This window comes from Equus quagga, chromosome 8 (genome assembly GCF_021613505.1).
Source record: "Equus quagga isolate Etosha38 chromosome 8, UCLA_HA_Equagga_1.0, whole genome shotgun sequence".
Lineage (NCBI taxonomy): Eukaryota > Metazoa > Chordata > Mammalia > Perissodactyla > Equidae > Equus > Equus quagga.
The window spans coordinates 43,307,276-43,324,878 of record NC_060274.1 but is presented as its reverse complement, the minus strand read 5'-3'; the positions used below and the strand labels follow the sequence as shown (position 1 = coordinate 43,324,878).

General features: G+C 53.6%; 1 protein-coding gene across 10 annotated transcripts in view; it reads left to right on the top strand.

The window, feature by feature from the left end:
• The window catches only part of TNS3 (tensin 3), a 259,293-nt gene that overhangs the window by 99,776 nt on the left and 141,914 nt on the right, over positions 1–17,603 (top strand). For 8 of the 10 annotated variants that reach the window (XM_046669114.1, XM_046669123.1, XM_046669116.1 and 5 more), the window contains 2 exons: positions 14,850–14,902; positions 17,143–17,314. In XM_046669114.1, the coding sequence (XP_046525070.1) occupies positions 17,165–17,314 (150 nt within the window). In that variant the 5' untranslated portion in view covers positions 14,850–14,902; positions 17,143–17,164. Of the gene's footprint in view, positions 1–1,069; positions 1,217–4,937; positions 5,144–14,849; positions 14,903–17,142; positions 17,315–17,603 lie in introns of those variants that run through there. The other 2 variants (XM_046669120.1, XM_046669119.1) reach the window with 2 other exon arrangements.

The window sequence follows — 17,603 nt, the reverse complement described above, 5'->3', positions numbered from 1 at the left end:
TTCTTTCCCAGAGACGAGCTTCAGGAAGTTCTCGTGGCAAGAATCCCGAAGTAAATTACACTTATAGGAGTTTCTCCTGAGGGAGTCACTAAGGATGATGAAAATTTTTAACCGCAGAATGTTTATCACAGCATAGTTTATAAGAGTGAAAATTGAGAGACCGGTAACATTCAGGTATAGGGGAAATTACGTCCCAGCTAGACATTGGATACCACGTGCTATTGAAAACTACTTCGTGGAAGAAAATCTGATGATATGGACTTACAGCGCTGTTCTATTTTTAAATAAGTGTGTGTGGAAAAAAGCCAGGAAGGATCTATTCCGTGTTGCTAACTGTGGTTGTCTTGGAGTGTGCGAAGGAGTGGGTAGATGGGTCCATCTCCTTCTTTGTGTGTCTCTACTTTCTGAATTATCTACAAGAAAATAACTTGCTTTTATCGTAAGAAAGAAAATAAGTGAGCACTTGTTATTTTTAAAATAGTACAGCAGATTCTCTGGGCTGGCCTCGCAGTGCTGCGGTGGGCTCTGGTCTGCAGTGAGGCGGAGGCTGAGTGGGCCTGGCAGAGGGTGCAGTGCCTGCGGGGGACTGACTCCCAGCCGCGTGTGCACCCGAGGGAAAGGCTGGGAAGACCAGTTGTTTCTCCTGTAGAACGCTCTGCCAGCCTCCTGCTTTCCATCACTCATCTCGGTGCAGACTGATTTGATTTTATTATTTTGTTTTTATTACTTTCGGATTCAATTTGTACTGGACATCTGAACTCCCTGAGTGTAGAAAGGAAAAAAAAAGAGATTGGTGGATCTAAGAGGCGTTGCCATTCTAAACCTGGTCATGGGCCCATGTGGCAGTCCCAGATTGAAGCCCCAGAGTTTAGAGGATGGATTTGAAAATATCACACTGTCACCTTTTTTTTTTGGAGGAAGATTGGCCATGAGCTAACATCTGCCCCCAATTCTCCTCTTTTTTTTTGCTGAGGAAGAGTGGCCCTGAGCTAACATCTGTGCCCATCTTCCTCCATTTTATACATGGGACCACAGAATGGCTTGATGTGCGGTACAGAGGTCTGCACCCGGGATCCAAACCAGCAAACCCCAGGCTGCTGAAGCGGAATGTGCAAACCAACCACTATGCCACTGGGCTGGCCCCTGTCACCATTTCTTAAATGAAGTGGGATGCCCAATGCTTAGCTATTGAAGCTGCCCTTTGGCAGAGACCCAGGTGAGTATCCTGTCTGTCTGTACATGTGGGGAGGGGCCGCTGGGCCTTGCACCCAGGGCACTGACCTTAGACAACTGTGGCTTCCACAATTTAGTCAGGTGACCTTGGGCAGGTCAGTTAGGTGCCAGGAACTTTGTTTCTTCACCTGGAAAAAGGGAGCAACGTTTCAGTGAGGAGTAAGATCATGGGCGGTTTTTGTCCAATGTATCACGTTATATACATGGGATAGATTTTGACTGATGTTAAGTTGGGATGAGACTCATTTTGTTGATAGGTTCTGTTGATAGGGTTGATCCAAGAAAACTTATTTCCTGGTGTTTATCAGCGTTCTTTGGGTCTAGTTACTATGTCATCTTCTCAAAGTCTTCTGAGTGGCTCGCTCACTTGTCAGAGAATAACTTGGAAATCAAATTTTCCTTAGTGCAGAAGCAAGTACCAGTGAGGAAAGCCATCAGGGTCAAGCTCCTCTGTTTCTGGACTGCCAGGAGCATGAGTAGGGCACGGCTCAGACAGCCCCGGGTGAATGTCACTCCCCTGGTCATAGATGAGGACTCGAGTGGACAAGGCCCACCTGACTGAGCCAAGAGTGTCTTGTCGTGGACACAAAGCTGGGATTTGAGCCCAGCTTTTACCAGTTCTAGGTCCTTTCCTGGGGTCTGCCCACTGACATGACGGTCAGGACAATGACAGAAATGCTGAGAGGCACCATTTTGGGTGGTAGTTGGAGGAGCTGTTAAACCCTGGCAATGGAATTAATTTGAAGTTCCAGAGAAAGAAGGAGCTATTTTCGGTTTCTGAGTGGCCAAAAAACATGCTGGGGAGTGGCGTTTTTGAAAGCTTGGTTTCAGGCAGTGGAAAGGAGTTAATGTGATATTGTGATGTATGATAAGAAATATATATTTGCTCTTCGTCCCTGAAAACACTTGGAATTTCCTAAGTGATGAGAGCCATAACGGTGTCCTTTGTTATGTTAATGGGGTCCCGGAAAAGCACCTAAGGATGGGGCTGGTTGCCAGTGGAGCCAAGCCAGTGAGTCCAGGGTTGGGAATTTTAGTCCCACCTCCAGTCCTCAACCTGGAGGTTGAGCCAATCACCAGTGGCTAATGATGTAATCAATCACGCCTATGCAATGAAGCCTACTTAAAAACCCAAAAGGACAGGGTTCAGAGAGCTTCCTGGTTGGTGAACGCGTGGAGATTTGGGGAGAGTGGCTCCTGGCCAGAGCATGGAAGCTCCGCCCTCTTTCTCCATACCTTGCGCTTCGCATCTCCACCATCTGGCTGTTCCTGAGTTACATCCTTTTTATGATAAACCAGTAATCTAGTAATTAACCAAATCAAGTTGTTCTTTTCTCCCTTTTTTTCCTGGAGAGCCTGTTTTAAATATTTATCAGAACACTATAGGGGCCAGCCCGGTGGTATAGTGGCTAGGTTCATGTGCTGTACTTTGGCAGCCTGGGGTTTGCAGGTTCGGATCCTGGGCGTGGACCTAGCACCGCTCTTCAAACCACGCTCTAGCGGCATCCCACGTAAAATAGAGGAAGATTGGCACAGATGTTAGCTCAGCGACAATTTTCCTAACCAGAACAACAAAAAAGAACACTATAGGGAGAGTGAAATTGGAGGAATGAGGTCCTGTCCGGTGGGTCGTGTCCTGTGGATCATGTCCTGTGGGTCACATTGGGCCCTTGGATGTGAGGTGCAGCCCTGCCCATGCAGCCCAGGGAGTCGGGGCGGGGGGGGGCGCGCTTTCCCCTGCTGGGTGGAGATGCTCCTGCAGAAGTGCTCCCAGGAGGAGGACCTGCCTTTTCCTCTGGACGCCTGGCGTTCACCTGCCCCTGCGGTGCCCTGGGCCTCCCTTCTCAGGAACTGCGTGCTGCTGGCATTGGCCCCAGACCCTTGGGGAGGGGTGTGGAGAGGAAGCTTCCTCTGCCGAGCGAGCAGCCTTCAGACTGGACCTCTCGCTCCTGGCCCTCCTCATGCCTGACCTCCCCTGAGGGCCCAGCCCCTTCTTATTTCCACAGATACCCTGGGCACTGCTTGGGAGGCCCCAGCTCAAGTGGATGCCCTCTGTCCACAGCAGTGGAGGCTGAAAGCCCAAAGGGGCCTGGTTTTGATTTGAGCTCTGTCTGTCCAGTGCCCAGCAGGAGCAGATGCTCACTGGCACCTCGCTGGACATGTGCGTGAGAACGTGGACACAGCTTCGAGAAGGCTCTGGTCCACCTCCGAGTGGTCAAGTGCACTGGGCTGCTGGGGAAGCTCCTCTGCTTGTCTCTTCTTGGGCATCCCTCACCCTGACGGTACCAGGCCAAATTCATCCAGCCGGCCCTGGGCTGCTTCTTCGTGCGTTGTTGGTCTGCCTGGCCAAGGCTGCCGTGGTTGAGAATGCTGCTGCTGGGAATTTGCTGGCCTTTTTGAGAGAGCTGGGTCCCCAAGCTTGGTGTGCTCTCGGTCACCACGAAGTAAGGAATACACAGCCTGTCCTCAGGGTGCCACACCTGGCCAGTCTGCTCCCCCAGCAGAGCATGACCCTCCCTGTAGAATGCAGGAGGTGGGCTAGAACCTTCTCCCTCTTTACAAGGCCAGTGATGGTGAAGGGTGTGAACCGTGGGCCTAGGTGCCTCTCTGACCAGTTCTCACAGCGATCCTGCAAGGCTGCCTTTGTCAGCCCATTTCACAGAGGGGAGAATCGAGGCTCAGATGAGTCAAAGTCCTCTTTGGTCTCCCAGTCTGCTGATGTGCCGGGTGAAGGGACAGGTGGCCCGCTCAGCCCGAGCCCCCCATGCTCTCCCAGAAGCCCCTGCTGGCCCGCGGGAGCTGAGTCAGCCTGAGGCAGAGCGCCCAGCCTGTCAGCTTGGGGCTCCCTTTGCATCTGGCCTGGAAGGAGACCCCTCGCCTCTTCCTCCGGAGCCATCGAGCCAGAGGCGGGGTTTGAGGGCCAAGCGGGCCCTCCCCGTTCCCCTCCCTGTGGTCCTCTTTATGGGTAGGAATGTTCCTGTTATGAAATAATTGAGAAAAGTAAGAGAATATGTGTATGTGAGGCGTAATTATAAAATGAGCCCTCGTGAATCTCCTTCTTAAGGGACATAACTGACCATTTAATACCAAAATCCGTCCGAGTGTCGCCAGTGTAGACAGTGGTGGGGGTCTGACAGCGGGACGGGCCCTGCTTCTGGGCAGCTCCTCACACGGCTGCAGCCCGCCCTTGCCCTTGTGGCTCTGAGTGTCAAGTGACTGATTCAATCCAGCCTTGACAGGTCGGGTGGCCTGTGAAGCCACTGTGTCCCCAGGATCTGACCTGTGCCCAGCTGCCATCTCCCTTTCTGTTTTGTTCTCCAGGAAACTTGGAGCCCAGGAGGGCACAGAAGTTTTTGGTGCCCCTGTGTCTCTCTGGTCTGGCTACGTCGTTTGACCTGGTTTTTGTGTTTTCTTGGTTTTGGTTAATTAACAAGGACAGAAGGTGGGCACCAGGCACTTGCTAGGTTCTGGGGCACGGGCCTGAGTACCTGCCCTCCCAGGAACCCACCACAGCTTTCTCTCCTGGGGGAAGCTTGGCAGACAGGGGACCCCCGCCCTGTCTGCACCCCAGGAGGGCAGGCCTCCAATCATGGGTCCTGGGAGGACGCAGCCGGTGCAGCGCTCTGCTCTGCGCAGCCCTTCCTGTTCCCTCTCTGGTCCCTGCAGGGCCTCGGCAGACAGCGTCCAGGGCCCTGCCTGCAGCCGTGAGAACTGCACCTGGTGCCTGCCTCGGCTGCTGCCCACACCTTCCCACTCACGGCGGCGCTGTCCCACCTGCTGAACCGCTCCTGCCGCCACGTTGGCCAGTGGCAGGGAGAGGGGCGCGGAGGAACGGCAGGGAGGAAGCCCGGTGGTCTGAGGGAGCCGCTTCAGGAAGGAGAAATCCTGGCCACCCGCCCCTTCCAGCACAGTGAGTGCCGCCCCGCTGGCGGGCGGGTCTGCACCGGCTGCGTCTGTCTCTGGCGCCCCCGGGCTCTTTGCTCAGCTCCTGGCTCTGCAGCGAAGGGGCTGTGAAAGTTTCCTTGAGTGCCAGGCCCTGGTGCTGTCCCAGGCGCCTGCTTCCTGGGCTGTGTTTCTGAGCCCTTCGGCCCCCAGCCCCTCTGGGGACCTCAGACTTGGTCGTAAAAGCTCCCGCCTGGGGGACGCCACCCTTCCTACCTCCGTATGGTTCAGACCAGCCTGCGCTTCTCAGAATTCCAAGCATTTGGTGACAAATAAGCACAGATATAATCTCAGTCTGAACAAAACCTTGATCTTGTAGTTCAGTGGGGGCGAAATGATATTATTTTGGTTTCCTGACTTGCGTATTTATTTATATTTTGGTGAGGCAGACTGGCCCTGAGCTAACATCTGTTGCCGATCTTCGTTTTTTTTGCCTGAGGAAGATTGTTGCTGAGCTAACATCTGTGCCAATCTTCCTTTATTTTGTATGTGGGACACCACGAGAGCATAGCTTGATGAGCGGTGTGTAGGTCCATGTCCGAGATCCGAACCCACAAAACCTGGGCCACCAAAGCGGAGCGCACAAATTTAACCACTGTGCCGCAGGGCTGGCCCCAGCTGGGTGTCTTTTTTTCTGGCAATTCTTGGTAATCGCTGCCCACCTTTAAGAGCATTAAGAAGAAAATTCAGGGTGGGCAATCCTGATAATGAGTTTGTTTCTGGTGTTCTCATTCTGGAAGGGAAAAATGTCTTGCTGGCTGTCTGACTTTAGGGAAATTACTTTCCATCTCTGAGTCTTATTTCTCTGCCGGTAGAATGGTGCTGCGGTCTCAGCTGGTTACTGCATTTAGGGTGGATTTATGGGGAAATTGCTTTTGAGGGGCCAGTCTCTGCCTGGCACCCCAAACGATGATTGACTGCATAGCTGATATTTATTTATCCCTTGTTACCTGCCAGGCGCTATTCTTAGCCCTATACACGTGTCGCCTTATTTAATCCTCCCAACACCTCCACTTTCCAGATGAGGAACCAATCGCGGACAGGTTGAATTACCAGGGTCAGGCAGCTCTGAAGGTGGCAGAGCTGGCTTCTGTCCTAGGCATTGGGACTCCAAAGCCTGTGCCTGCCTGCCTGGTGGTGAATGAATGAACGAACAAATGAATGCCTTGAAGTTTGTCCACTGCACATGGCTGGTTGTTGCCTTTGGAAAAGGTTTTAAATGTATTTTTTCTCCATGTGCCTGGGGACACAAAAACCAAAAGTGCAGGGGGTTTCAGCTGACCTCTTCAGAGGCCCCGGCCGCCGAGGTCTGTGCCCTGCCGCCAGGCCCCCTGCGCCCCCTTGTGAATCTGGCTTGCATTACGCAATGTCCGTTTTGTTCCTTTTTACGCAACCATTCACACTGCGGGTTTCAGGGCTGGTCCGCACAGCTGGGAGCAGCACATGGCCCGGAGACTCTGGGGAAGCTGGCGTCCTGGCTGCGTTTTCAGGCCTTGCCAAGATTCCTGGTGTGGCGTCCACAAAAGGTCTTTCTCTCTTTGCTCGTCATTCAAAGGCAGAGAGGGCGAGGGGAGGGGGGAAACAGAGGCCCAGTCTTTCAGCTGCTCCAGCCCAGGGACCCTGTGCTGCCCTTCCCCGCAGTGAGCAGGAGCCAGGGGGGAGCCTGGCGAGTGGCGACCAGCTCCCTGGTGGTTGGCGGTGTGCCCAGTGCCGGTTCAGGGGCAGGGAAGCTCATGAACTGCTTCTCACAGGGTGGGCATGGGGCTTCCAGCAGAAAGCACCAGCGAGAACGAGAGTTAGGTAGCCAGTCCCGGGGTGGGCACAGCATGCTGAGCCCACCCCGGCAGTGCGCAAAAGCCACGTTCTGCAGCTCTGGAGGAGAGGACGGGGGCTGCAGAGCTTAGACGAGGATTCACACAGCTAGTTATTTCTGCACAGGTGAGGTCGGCGCAGCCAAGAAGACCGTGAGCGTTTACCGAGTTGTCTGGAGTTGATGCTTCACCACCGGCTAGTCAAAGGACAGTTTCTTCCGAAATAAGCACCCCCAGTTCCATTGATTCCAAAGTTATAACTGTGCGAAGGCGTGGAGAATTACTGCTTTTCATCTGCTCTTCTTTTAGATGACAAGTCTGTTTAAGGCACTTGGGTACACTTATTTTTCTTAGCCTGCAGATAAAGCTGACTGGGTATTTATTACTGAAATGTAAACGCAGCTTCCCTGTGCCTCCTAACGCAGCCAGGTCATCCTGCCGACACTTTGGACTTAGCGGTGGCTTTGTTCCTTCCTTCGTCCTGCACATCCGAGTTCTGCCATTTGTAGGATGCCGCCCCAGTGCTGAGTTGCATCTGGACACCGGGCAGCCAGCGCCTCTGCTGTGTCTTCACAGGCGGAGCTAGAGCTTAGACAAGAATTCGCACAGCTAGTTATTTCTGTGCATTTGAGGTGAGTGCAGTCAAGAAGACCAAGACAGATGGACATATAAATGGAGTCGGACCAGGGGCTGCTTTGCTGGGGAGATGACATATGAGCTGAGAGCTCCAGGTAGGACTTGGATAAGTGGATGGGGAGCATTCCAAACTGTGCACAGCATGTGCAGAGGCCCTGGGGCAGGAGGGAATGGAGTGTGTGAGGGGAACTGAAAAGTGGGTTGTGATGCAGGGATGGAGAGTGAGGGAGATACCTGATGCATCAGGCAGTGGGGTACGGGCCAGCTCACCGAAAACCTGGTGGGCCAGGCTGAGTCCCCACCCTAAACCCAGCAGCAGCAGCTGCAGCAGCAGAACGTGGGAACACCACATTAGCATTACCCCAACACAGGCCTGTTTTGCTGCCTGTGAACTCTGCTCTCCAGCTCCCTTCTGCCTGCAGGATTCACACTCAGGCCAAGCCCCCCCCCCCCCCCCCCCCCCCCCCCCGCGGCGGGTTCTTTTTTCCCCCCCCCCCGCCCCCCCCCCGGCGGCGCCCCGCCCCCGCCCCCCCCCCCCCCCCCCCCCCCGTGTGTGTGTGAGTTTATGTTTACCCCATGCTGGGCCCATTCTCGGTGTGGCACAGACCTTGGCTGCCCAGCCCCACTATGGCCTTCCAGAGTGGGTTGCTGTAGTTGTCAGCCCATTTTGTGGATGAGGAGCCTGAGCAGCTGCCCAAGGTCCCAAGGCTCGAGCCTTTGGTGTTCTTGTCACCTGTACTTACAGAGACACCTTCAGCCAAAGGAGAGCAGGCCTGGCGATGCTGGGACACCCTGCAGGGCTAACCCTGTCTCCATGTCCACTGGCTGTGTGGCCCTGCTGTCACAGATGCCCAAGGGTGGGCGTGGTGAGGGGGTGTGTGCGCCTAGCTCTGGCTCCACTGCTTACCTGCTGTGTGACGGGGACGTGCTCTGAATATCTTCCCCTTGGCTTTCCCTGTTGGTGAGTTAGAGGGGTAACGCGGTACATGCCGGGTAGCCGCTGTTGTCACTGCCCCTACCAGCACCCGAGCCTGCCAGGTGGTCCTCTAGGTTCTGGTTGGGCCACGAGGTGTCCGTGCTGTGTTGTTTCTGTGTTAGGTTTGTTAAGCATCACTTTTCACAGAAGTGACGGTGCTATAGGATGGGGACTGTCTGAGGTCCTGCTGGCCCTGCGTGGTCCCTAACCCCCAGGTGAGGTGCAGACTGCGAGGCCTGCACTGGAAAGACCAGGAAAGTGGCGGAGGCTGAGGCAGGTGAATGGCCTCCCCGAGGTCACAGGTGGACCCAGACAGTCTGGTGTGGAATCATGTCCTGTGACAAAAACTGGGACAGTTTCTCCCAAGAAAATTGTCTTCACGCCTGTGCCAGCCAGTCCTGCCTCTCACCCTATGGATAACACACCGTGAGGCGTGAACCAGGCTCTCTTATTAATGCGAAGTTCGTTTTGGCACACAAATCTCGTGGTGGTCGCCATCCTCTCTTGAAACGTGGCCTCATGAGTGTATATCCCTCACTGCAAAATTGCTATTGCTATGTCTGTTTCAGATATAAAAATAACCCATTAACAAGGAAATGAGTTTTAATAATTTCAAACATACATTGGGCAAGAGAGCCCCTGTGGGTGGGTTGGCCAATTCTTTACCTGGTGGAGCACTCCTCTTTGCTGTTGACCGGCGACTCGTGGATTCCAGGGCTGGGCTGGGCCTTCCAAGCACTGGGTCCCAGCTCTCATTTTATCAGAAGAGACTGATGCCCAGGGAGGCTGGTGACTCCCTCAGTCCCAGGACCACTTAGTGGCCCAGCCCGATGAGCTCCAGGCCCCGCCAGAAGCAATGCACTCAAGGAGCTGTGACGCCTGGAGCCGCGCAGTGTACCTTTTGCAGGTTTAACCTTCAGCACACATTCCACTGGCCCCTTGTCCCTTCCCCTGCTTTTTTCTTAGCGCCTTTAGAAGTTGCAGGCTGTGATAAGTGTGTGCCAAAGGGGCCACAGGTGAGGGAGACTGGGCCGGTGAGGTGGTTGGAGAGTGCTTTGTCTCTCTGGATGCCTGGAGAGCACAGGAGGCGCTGTGCTGCTGTCTCCTGGACCCGCGGCGTCGGTCATAAAATGGTGGGCGCATCCTGGAGCCCAGAGCCTCGAAGCCTTCCCGGGAAGGTGGGCCAGCAGATCGCTTTCTGCAAAACAGCAAGAGAAAAGGAGTTTGCAGCACAGTCCTAGAGGCCTGTGGCCCACAAGCAGACACTTTCTTAAACTTCTTTCACAAGGTTAGGGTGCAGGGTTCCTCGTGAGCAAGGGACCTGCTTCAGTAAACTTTTAGTAAGTTGGCCTCTCAGTCGTTCTTGGGCAGTGAAATGTGGTGTATGAGGGGGGCTTCAGTTTGTGAACTCCAAGAGTAGATATAGGCTTTGCTTTTGAGTAAAGACCGGCAGAGACATCGTACCCCTGAGTCCCCTTCCTGACAAGCACAGGGTTTGGCAAGTCGTGCCCTTTCCAGTGGGCCTGGGGCATACCTGTCACCGTCTGCTGCTCAGCAGAGCTTCCTGAGCACCGAGGGTCTTCTCCCGGTGTACCCAGGTCCCGTCACTGGCACATCATCCACTTGGTTCTGAATGGAGGGTTTCCCCGTTGGGGGATTTAAAGTGCACATCAGACCTCGGAAGCTGGCTTAGAAGTGGAGAATTGGGCATGGTTTCTCTCTCCCGCTCGGCTTAGGGCAAGACTAGCTCCCCCAGAGAAGCTCTCCTAACCTCACTGAGTTTAGTTTGATCTGGGACAGGCAGGCAGGACAGACTGTGGACAGTCGAGGGTCTGGGGATCGCAATATCATTTGGTGTCAGAAGTGGGTACCACATCTTAACTGTGTGATTCTAGTCTTTCTGATGCTTGTTTCCCAAGCTGTGAAACGAGGATGATGATTTCTGCTTCCTGGGGCTCCCGCTGAGAGCCAGGTGGCCGACCAGGTGTGGGCTGCCTCCTGACCGCAGGCACCTGTGGCCTGTTACAGGACAGTGCTGGTGGCATGGTGCTGCCTTCCATAGTGTGCACTGTCGCCTGGGCACAGCTGGCTGCTCTGAGGTTTGGGGGCAGGAGGGCGAGGAATGGTCCAGGCTGGCTTTCTCTCCAGCCATGCGGGGCCCCTGGATTGGCAGGAGGGCCTCCCTTCATCCTGGGGACCCCCCTCCTGTCACACTTCCCTTCATGCACCAGTTCTGGCCACAGTGGTCCTCTTGCTCCTCCCCAAGATGCAGACAGGCCTACCGCAGGGCCTTGGTGTTGGCTGTGCTTTGCCTGAGATGTGTTCCCTTTGCTGGATCTCCCTCACTGCAGGAATCCTCAGCCCCTCCCACAGCACCCCCATCTCCCCTGCAGCTGTGCCCATCTCCCCCTCTTTGAGGGGTGGGCACCTCACCTGAGGGGTGGCCAGGAGGCCTCGCTGCCTGGCTGGGGTGGGCAGTTGGTAGGAGGTGGTTTCCGGCCCCCATCATACAGTTAGGTGATGGGGGGTGCTGGAAGCCATAAAGGGCCCTGCCTTCAAGGAGTTCACTCTTTATTGACAAACGTCCACATATGGATCGTGTCTGATTGTTCTAAATCAGTGCAGGTTACTTCAGTCTAAAGTGCTGTAGGACACAGCTGAGCAGCTGCAGCTGCGACAGAGAAATGCTGGGAGGGTAGGCGAGGCCTGGCCTTCTGACTGCAGTTTGCGTGTGCATGTCTGTGTGTGTTTAATTATCATCAGTCTGTTTATCTCTGTATCTGTCTGTCCATCTATGTATCTATCTACCATCTATGTATATATGTGTGTATCTGTCATCTGTGTATTTGTGTATCTATCGTCTATGTAATTATCTGTCTATGAATCTATCTATGTGTTTGTCATCTATTTTTCTTGCATTTATGCATTCACGGGGGCATAGAGCCCAGGACTTTTTGGGGGTGAGGGCTGGCTAGGACCCTCTGGGAAGCCGTGGGGCTACGGGGCTGCTGCAGGGAGAGAGGGAGCTGCCCTTACAGGCTCAGACTTGCTGTCCACTGGAGGGTTGGCATTTCCCGGGTCCAGAAGCTGCCGGCTCTCTGCCCTGGGGAGCAGGAAGTGTCTTGTGCCTGTGTGGTAGTTCTGGGGGAAATTACGCATCAAAATTTAAATGGTTCCTGTGACCTTCAAGCCAGGAGAGGAGGTGGTGTGGAGAAGCTCTGCTGCCTCCTGGAAACTCAACTGCTGCTCGTCAAGAATGCCGATGGGTGGTCCCCGCGGGTCACAGTGGACAGGCGGGGTGTGCCTATGGGCGTGTCTTCCGTAGTGGGCGCTGTCATCTGCTCCATGTGTTTGCACGACCTAGTGGAGCAGAGTTTGTACCTTCTTAGTGGAAATGCAGGGAAGTTTGGAAAATGTCAGACTGCCCAGTGGAACCCCTTTGTGCTGGTCAATAGCTGAGGGCAGTGGTCTCCAGACAGCTCTGACTACACACTCCTCCCGGTAAGACCTACTTACATTAGTTGTGAATATAGTGTAACGGGATGCAGTAGAACAGAATTTTACCTGTTTGTCAATGTGTATGTGTCCCATTTGGCAAATGTATTGCATGTGTTATACAGCCCTCACAGGATGCGACAGTAGATGATGGATGAGCCACAGGAATAGTGAACGGGCTGTGTGCTCCCTACTGGGAACGGTGGTTCCCAAGCACAGTGATGATTGGAATCAGCTGGTTGGCTTAAAACCCAGGTGGTCCCAGTTACCACAGCAGTGATTTTGATGATCCGCTGTGATTGGCAGTTGAGTCCAAAGGGAGATGTAGTCACTGAGGGAATCTGCCTCTGGGGTCTCTCTGGGCCTGGGAGGAAGGTGAGCTGGGCGGCCCTGTGGCAGGAGTCAGGGCCTGTGGCCTGGCTGTGCCCAGTGTGCCCAGCTGTGCACAGTGACTCGAGGTAGGCGCGGAACATTCCTGTTCCAGGATGCTCAACATCCACACTCAGGAGTTCCCTCATCATCTGCCTTCCAGAAGGCACTCTTCTGTGACTGCGACCCTGGGGGGAAGGCCTGAATGCCATACTGGGAGCAGAACTACTTGTGAACTGATCCTGGGGGCATTGCAGATTCTCTCTCCAGTTACAGGAGTAAACTATCAAGGTGGAAAAGTAAAAAACACACATAGAAGAAAAAAACCCAGAATTTGATAGAACATTCCAGAAACAAACTACTGCTGAATCAGCCTGCAGTCTGGCCAGACCTTTATCCAGGTGTGGTTGTATGTGTGAGTGTGCATGTATGTGTGTGAATCGTATGCTCTTCTTTATACTGCGACATGACCCTCGTGACCTTGGACCTGTTGCTGTCATGCATCCTGGTATCTCTCTGTGCCCCCACGTGCGTCACCCCCTGCAGAGCCACGTGCTTTCCTGCTGGGCACCTTTACCTAATGTAATACAGCTGAACTCTCAGGCTCTTGTCTGTTGTGTGCTCTTGTATAAATCCGAGTGCAGTGAGCGCCCTTGTCTATACAGACTCATGTGCTTTTCCAGCAATTTCCTCAGGATATGTTCCTCACCTTGCTCAGTCCCGTGGTTTATATTTCACTAATACTTAAAAAAACCCTTGCAATTTTATCTTTGCTGTTCTAATGGGCAGAAAACCATCTCGTTGTTTGGAACTGATGTCTTCTAGTCGGAGCCGTTAAAGGGCTGGGGCAGGGCCTCGGGAGGCTGGGCAGAACAGTGTGAGCCCTCCGTAGTGCAGCCGAGGGGAGCCTCAGCCCGCGGGAGGGTGGGCTCGGATGTTGGGGAGCCGCATGCGTGTGGAGGGCTGGTTCTGACGCCCCGCGCGGAAGGGCTGCCCCTGGCCCAGGTTTGTCCAGCCCGTAGGGAGCCACCATCCTGTTCCAGTCAGGGTTCCAGCCATGGATGGGAATCATCTGTCAGTCCCCAGACTCCTCTGTGATTGGAGGGGATGAACTAGAGGCAAGTGGCTTGGCCAGGGGACAGCAGCTGGTGAGTGTGGATGCCCCACGGCAAGCCCTCAGCACATTCTGTGCAGGGAGGAGGGTGCCTTCTGGTCCTGCCTCTTCTGGGGCGCAGGTCATGACCTCTGCGGGGGGAGTTGGCCTAGGTGTTGTGTTGGTGTGATTTCAAGAGAACATCTGGCTTGCTTTCCTTGTCCCCAAAATAGTTTTGTATTTATTTTCGTTTCCCTTTGTTTCACACTGTGGGACCCAGGGTGAGCCAGCTGCCCGAGTGGGACACCAGGCGGAGTCCAGGGTGTCAGATCCTGTTTGAGAAGGGTTCCCGAGGGCTGGGATTGATGGGGAGCAGAAGGGAGTGCCAGGGGCTCTGGCCACCAAGGCAGACTCTGGGTGTCCTGCTGCACCTTTCAGCCAATGTCACCCACCTGGGGTATGGGGGGCTGGCCCACGGAGCGGGGCCAGGAGGCGCAGCGGGCAGGGAGGGGCTCACGGAACGCTGGAGACAAAGGAGCTGCATGTGGGAAGGCCATTTGGGAGAGCTGTGTCAGGGGACATCTGGGTTCTTCTCCCACCTCTGCCGTCTTTGACAACATCTTATAACTCTCTGAGCCTCCGTTTCCCAACTTCTGAAATGTTGGAGATAATTCCTAGTCACAAATTTGCTGGGTGCGTCTCCTGAAATAGTGCATATGCATATAGCCTCAGTGCATAGCATAACCCTTACACACACACACACACTCACCAATGCACACACAGGCACATGTATGCACTTGTATGCACACACACACGCACAAACACGCACACGTGGAAAAGTTATTAAACTATACAGTAATTCTAACCTAAAGGTTTTCTTCCTGTTGGGTAGGTTTAAAATAGAGAGTAAATATAGAATTCTCTGGAAGTCGTTAATTGTTCTTTCAAGTAAATGCTAATGATGATGATGGTGATAATGGCCAGTGCTGTCAGAGCGCCTCTGAGTGCAGAGCAAGCCTTACCTGTGCGTGCCGTCGCGCTGTCGCAGGGTGGAAGCCGTCCCGCTATGGGTTAATGGGATTGTGTCACTTGGGATCTGAAGTCCTAGGGCCAAGGGATCCTGATCTCTGGAGACCCTCCCAGGAGATCAGATGGGCAACAATCACAATGTTTGACTTACCATTTATGATTAAACCGTGGAGCATCTGTCGTCCTTCCTTCTCGGGGGGTTTGTGATGTGTGGACTGACAGGACACGGAGATTCAGAGTGACCCCTGTCATTTGTCATTTGCAGGCTCCAGTGGGTTCCTCACCACCTGCATCTCTCTGCGGTGACAAGCCGTCCAGGTGAGTGTCTCTCACCGAAGCTCATCTGTGAGCATCTGGCCTTGGGTGAGACCTCATAGAGGAAGCCTGGGCGTGGGGTTATTTTATTCTTTATTAATTTCTTTTTTGATTTTAAAAATAAATTCTCAAAGGAGGTACATACCATGGTTATGTCTTTTTTCTGGATGTGAGCTCCCAGCATTAGAGGCCCAGGTTGTGGGGACACGTGGTTGTCTTTCAGTAAATCGTCACATTGCTGGGCCTCGACTGTGAATCTGTAACTTTGGGTGAGGTTTCAGGCTTGATTCAGCACGTGGGATGAGCTCGCTCTTTGCCTCCATCAGGGCAGGTGCCTGGAGGGACTGCCACAGCCAGTGCTCCTGTGTGGACCGTCCCTCACAGAGGACTGTAATTTATGCAGAAGTCAAGTTATTATTATTTTTTTGTGTCAGTTTTCCAAAGAAATCTGACTTGATTTTTAAAAGCAATCAGAACTCTTGCATCCATGTTTGGTGAACAAGGTAGAGAAAAAAATCTTGGGAATTATTTGGATCCTAGTTTGAATAAATCAACTGTAAAAAATGAGTTTATAATTTGGATATTTGATGATATTTCTTTTAGGTGTGATAATGGCATTGTAGATGTTTTCAAAAAGTGTCTTTATCTTTTGTTTGTTTGTTTGTTTTTGGTGAGGAAGATTGACCCTGAGGTAACATCTGTTGCCCATCTCCCTCTTTTTGCTTGAGGAAGAATGACCCTGAGCTAACATCTGTGCCCATCTTCCTCTAGTTCGTATATGAGATGCGTGGCCTTGATGAGCCATGTGTAGGTCTGTGCCCAGGATCTGAACCTGCAAACCCCAGGCCACCTCAGTGGAGAGCACAAACTCAACCACTACGCCACCAGCCCAGCCCCTAAAAATGTGTCTTTATCTTTTAAAAATGAATAGCAAGAAATTTATATTCTTTTTCATTTATAAGAATTCTTTCATTCATAATTTTCATTTTTCATTTATAATTTATATTCATTTATAAGGAACTTATAAATGAAATGACATACTATCTGGGACTTCCTCAAAGCAGTCCAAGTGGTGGAGGAGACAGCAGAGGGCTTGGATGGAAGAGCTTGGCTGTGGGTTAATTTTGAAGTTTGTTAAACCATGTTTTATATTTTTGAATTTTCCAATACTAAAGAAAGGAGAGAGAAACACATATAGCAGGAGTAGGTAAGAAATAACAACCGCAAGCCCCCAAAGCTGGTGGTCGTGCTGTGGATGGACGGAAACCGCCACCCCGTGAATGTCCTACATCCTGCTGGTTTCACTGCGGGCTGTCGCTGTCTTCGGTTGACCCCATCACCTCTCCCCTGGACCTTTTCCTTTTCGTCCCAACACCACCCACAGCCCTAGGGACCTCTCCTGGGAGGGGCTCTCTGGCCAGCAGTGCCCACAGCACAGCCCTAGGGAGGGAGGGGGGCAGGGCTGGGATGCTGCATGCCGGACGGTTGTCCTGGGCTCGCCTGGGCTCTGGGCTCTCCCTACACCAGCCTGTCCTCACCAGCTCCTCCACTCTGCTTGGCCTGACATGCTTGGCATTTCTGCCCTCCCCCCTCCTCTATGCCCCATCTTCTTGCTCCTGATGCCTACCCTCATACCCCACCCCCTAGGCAGAGCCCGCACACGGCCCGTCTCATAGATGCCAGCCATCCCCTGCCCTAGCTGAAACACCCTTTCATTATGCTGCTGCTGGAATCTCCCCCCAGGTCATCCCCTCCTCCTTGGGCTGTGGGCCCTGCACACTGGCCCTGGATGCTACGTGCAGACATAAGGAGTCCTTTGCAGATGTCTCCCAGCCTAGGCCTCTGCTCCTGTCAGGCCTGGCTGAACGTGCTTCTTCCCAGCTGCCTGGGGCTGACCTGATACCAGGGAACGTGGATGAGGCTTGAGGCTCCTCCTTCCAGGGCCCAGGCCTGCGACCCCACGCTCTCCTGCTGAGGCCCTCCGGCAGGCCTGTCCCTCGGGTGCCACAGCGCTACCGTTGAACCTCTGCTCTTCCGTTTAGCCCGGCTTGGACCTCGTGTTGTCCTGTCATGACTTTCGATTAGCGGATTTATGAGTGCCCTCCTGTCATGGGGAGATGCTAAGGGGATGTAGCCACAGTATATTCCAAGTCCAGTTCCTGTGGGAAGCAGTAAGGGGATGTCCCACATTTGCTGCTGCAGATTCGTGGGCTGTTTCCTGACCAGCGCCCCCTCTCTTCTAGGCCTGCCGCGCTGAACCCCACCATGGAGGACGGCCGCGAGCTGGACCTCACCTACATCACTGAGCGCATCATTGCCGTGTCCTTCCCTGCGGGCTGTTCCGAGGAGTCCTACCTGCACAACCTGCAGGAGGTGACGCGCATGCTGAGGTCCAAACATGGGGACAACTACCTGGTGAGTGGGGGACAGTGAGCATGAGGACACTGAGCATGAGGGCAGTGAGGGGACAGTGAGCATGAGGACAGTGAGCATGAAGGCAGTGAGAGGACAGTGAGCATGAGGGCAGGTAGGGGACAGTGAGCACGAAGGCAGTGAGGGGACAGTGAGCATGAGGACAGTGAGGGGACAGTGAGCATGAGGATAGTGAGCATGAAGGCAGTGAGAGGACAGTAAGCATGAAGGCAGTGAGGGGACAATGAGCATGAGGACAGTGAGAGGACGGTGGGCATGAGGACAGTAGGGG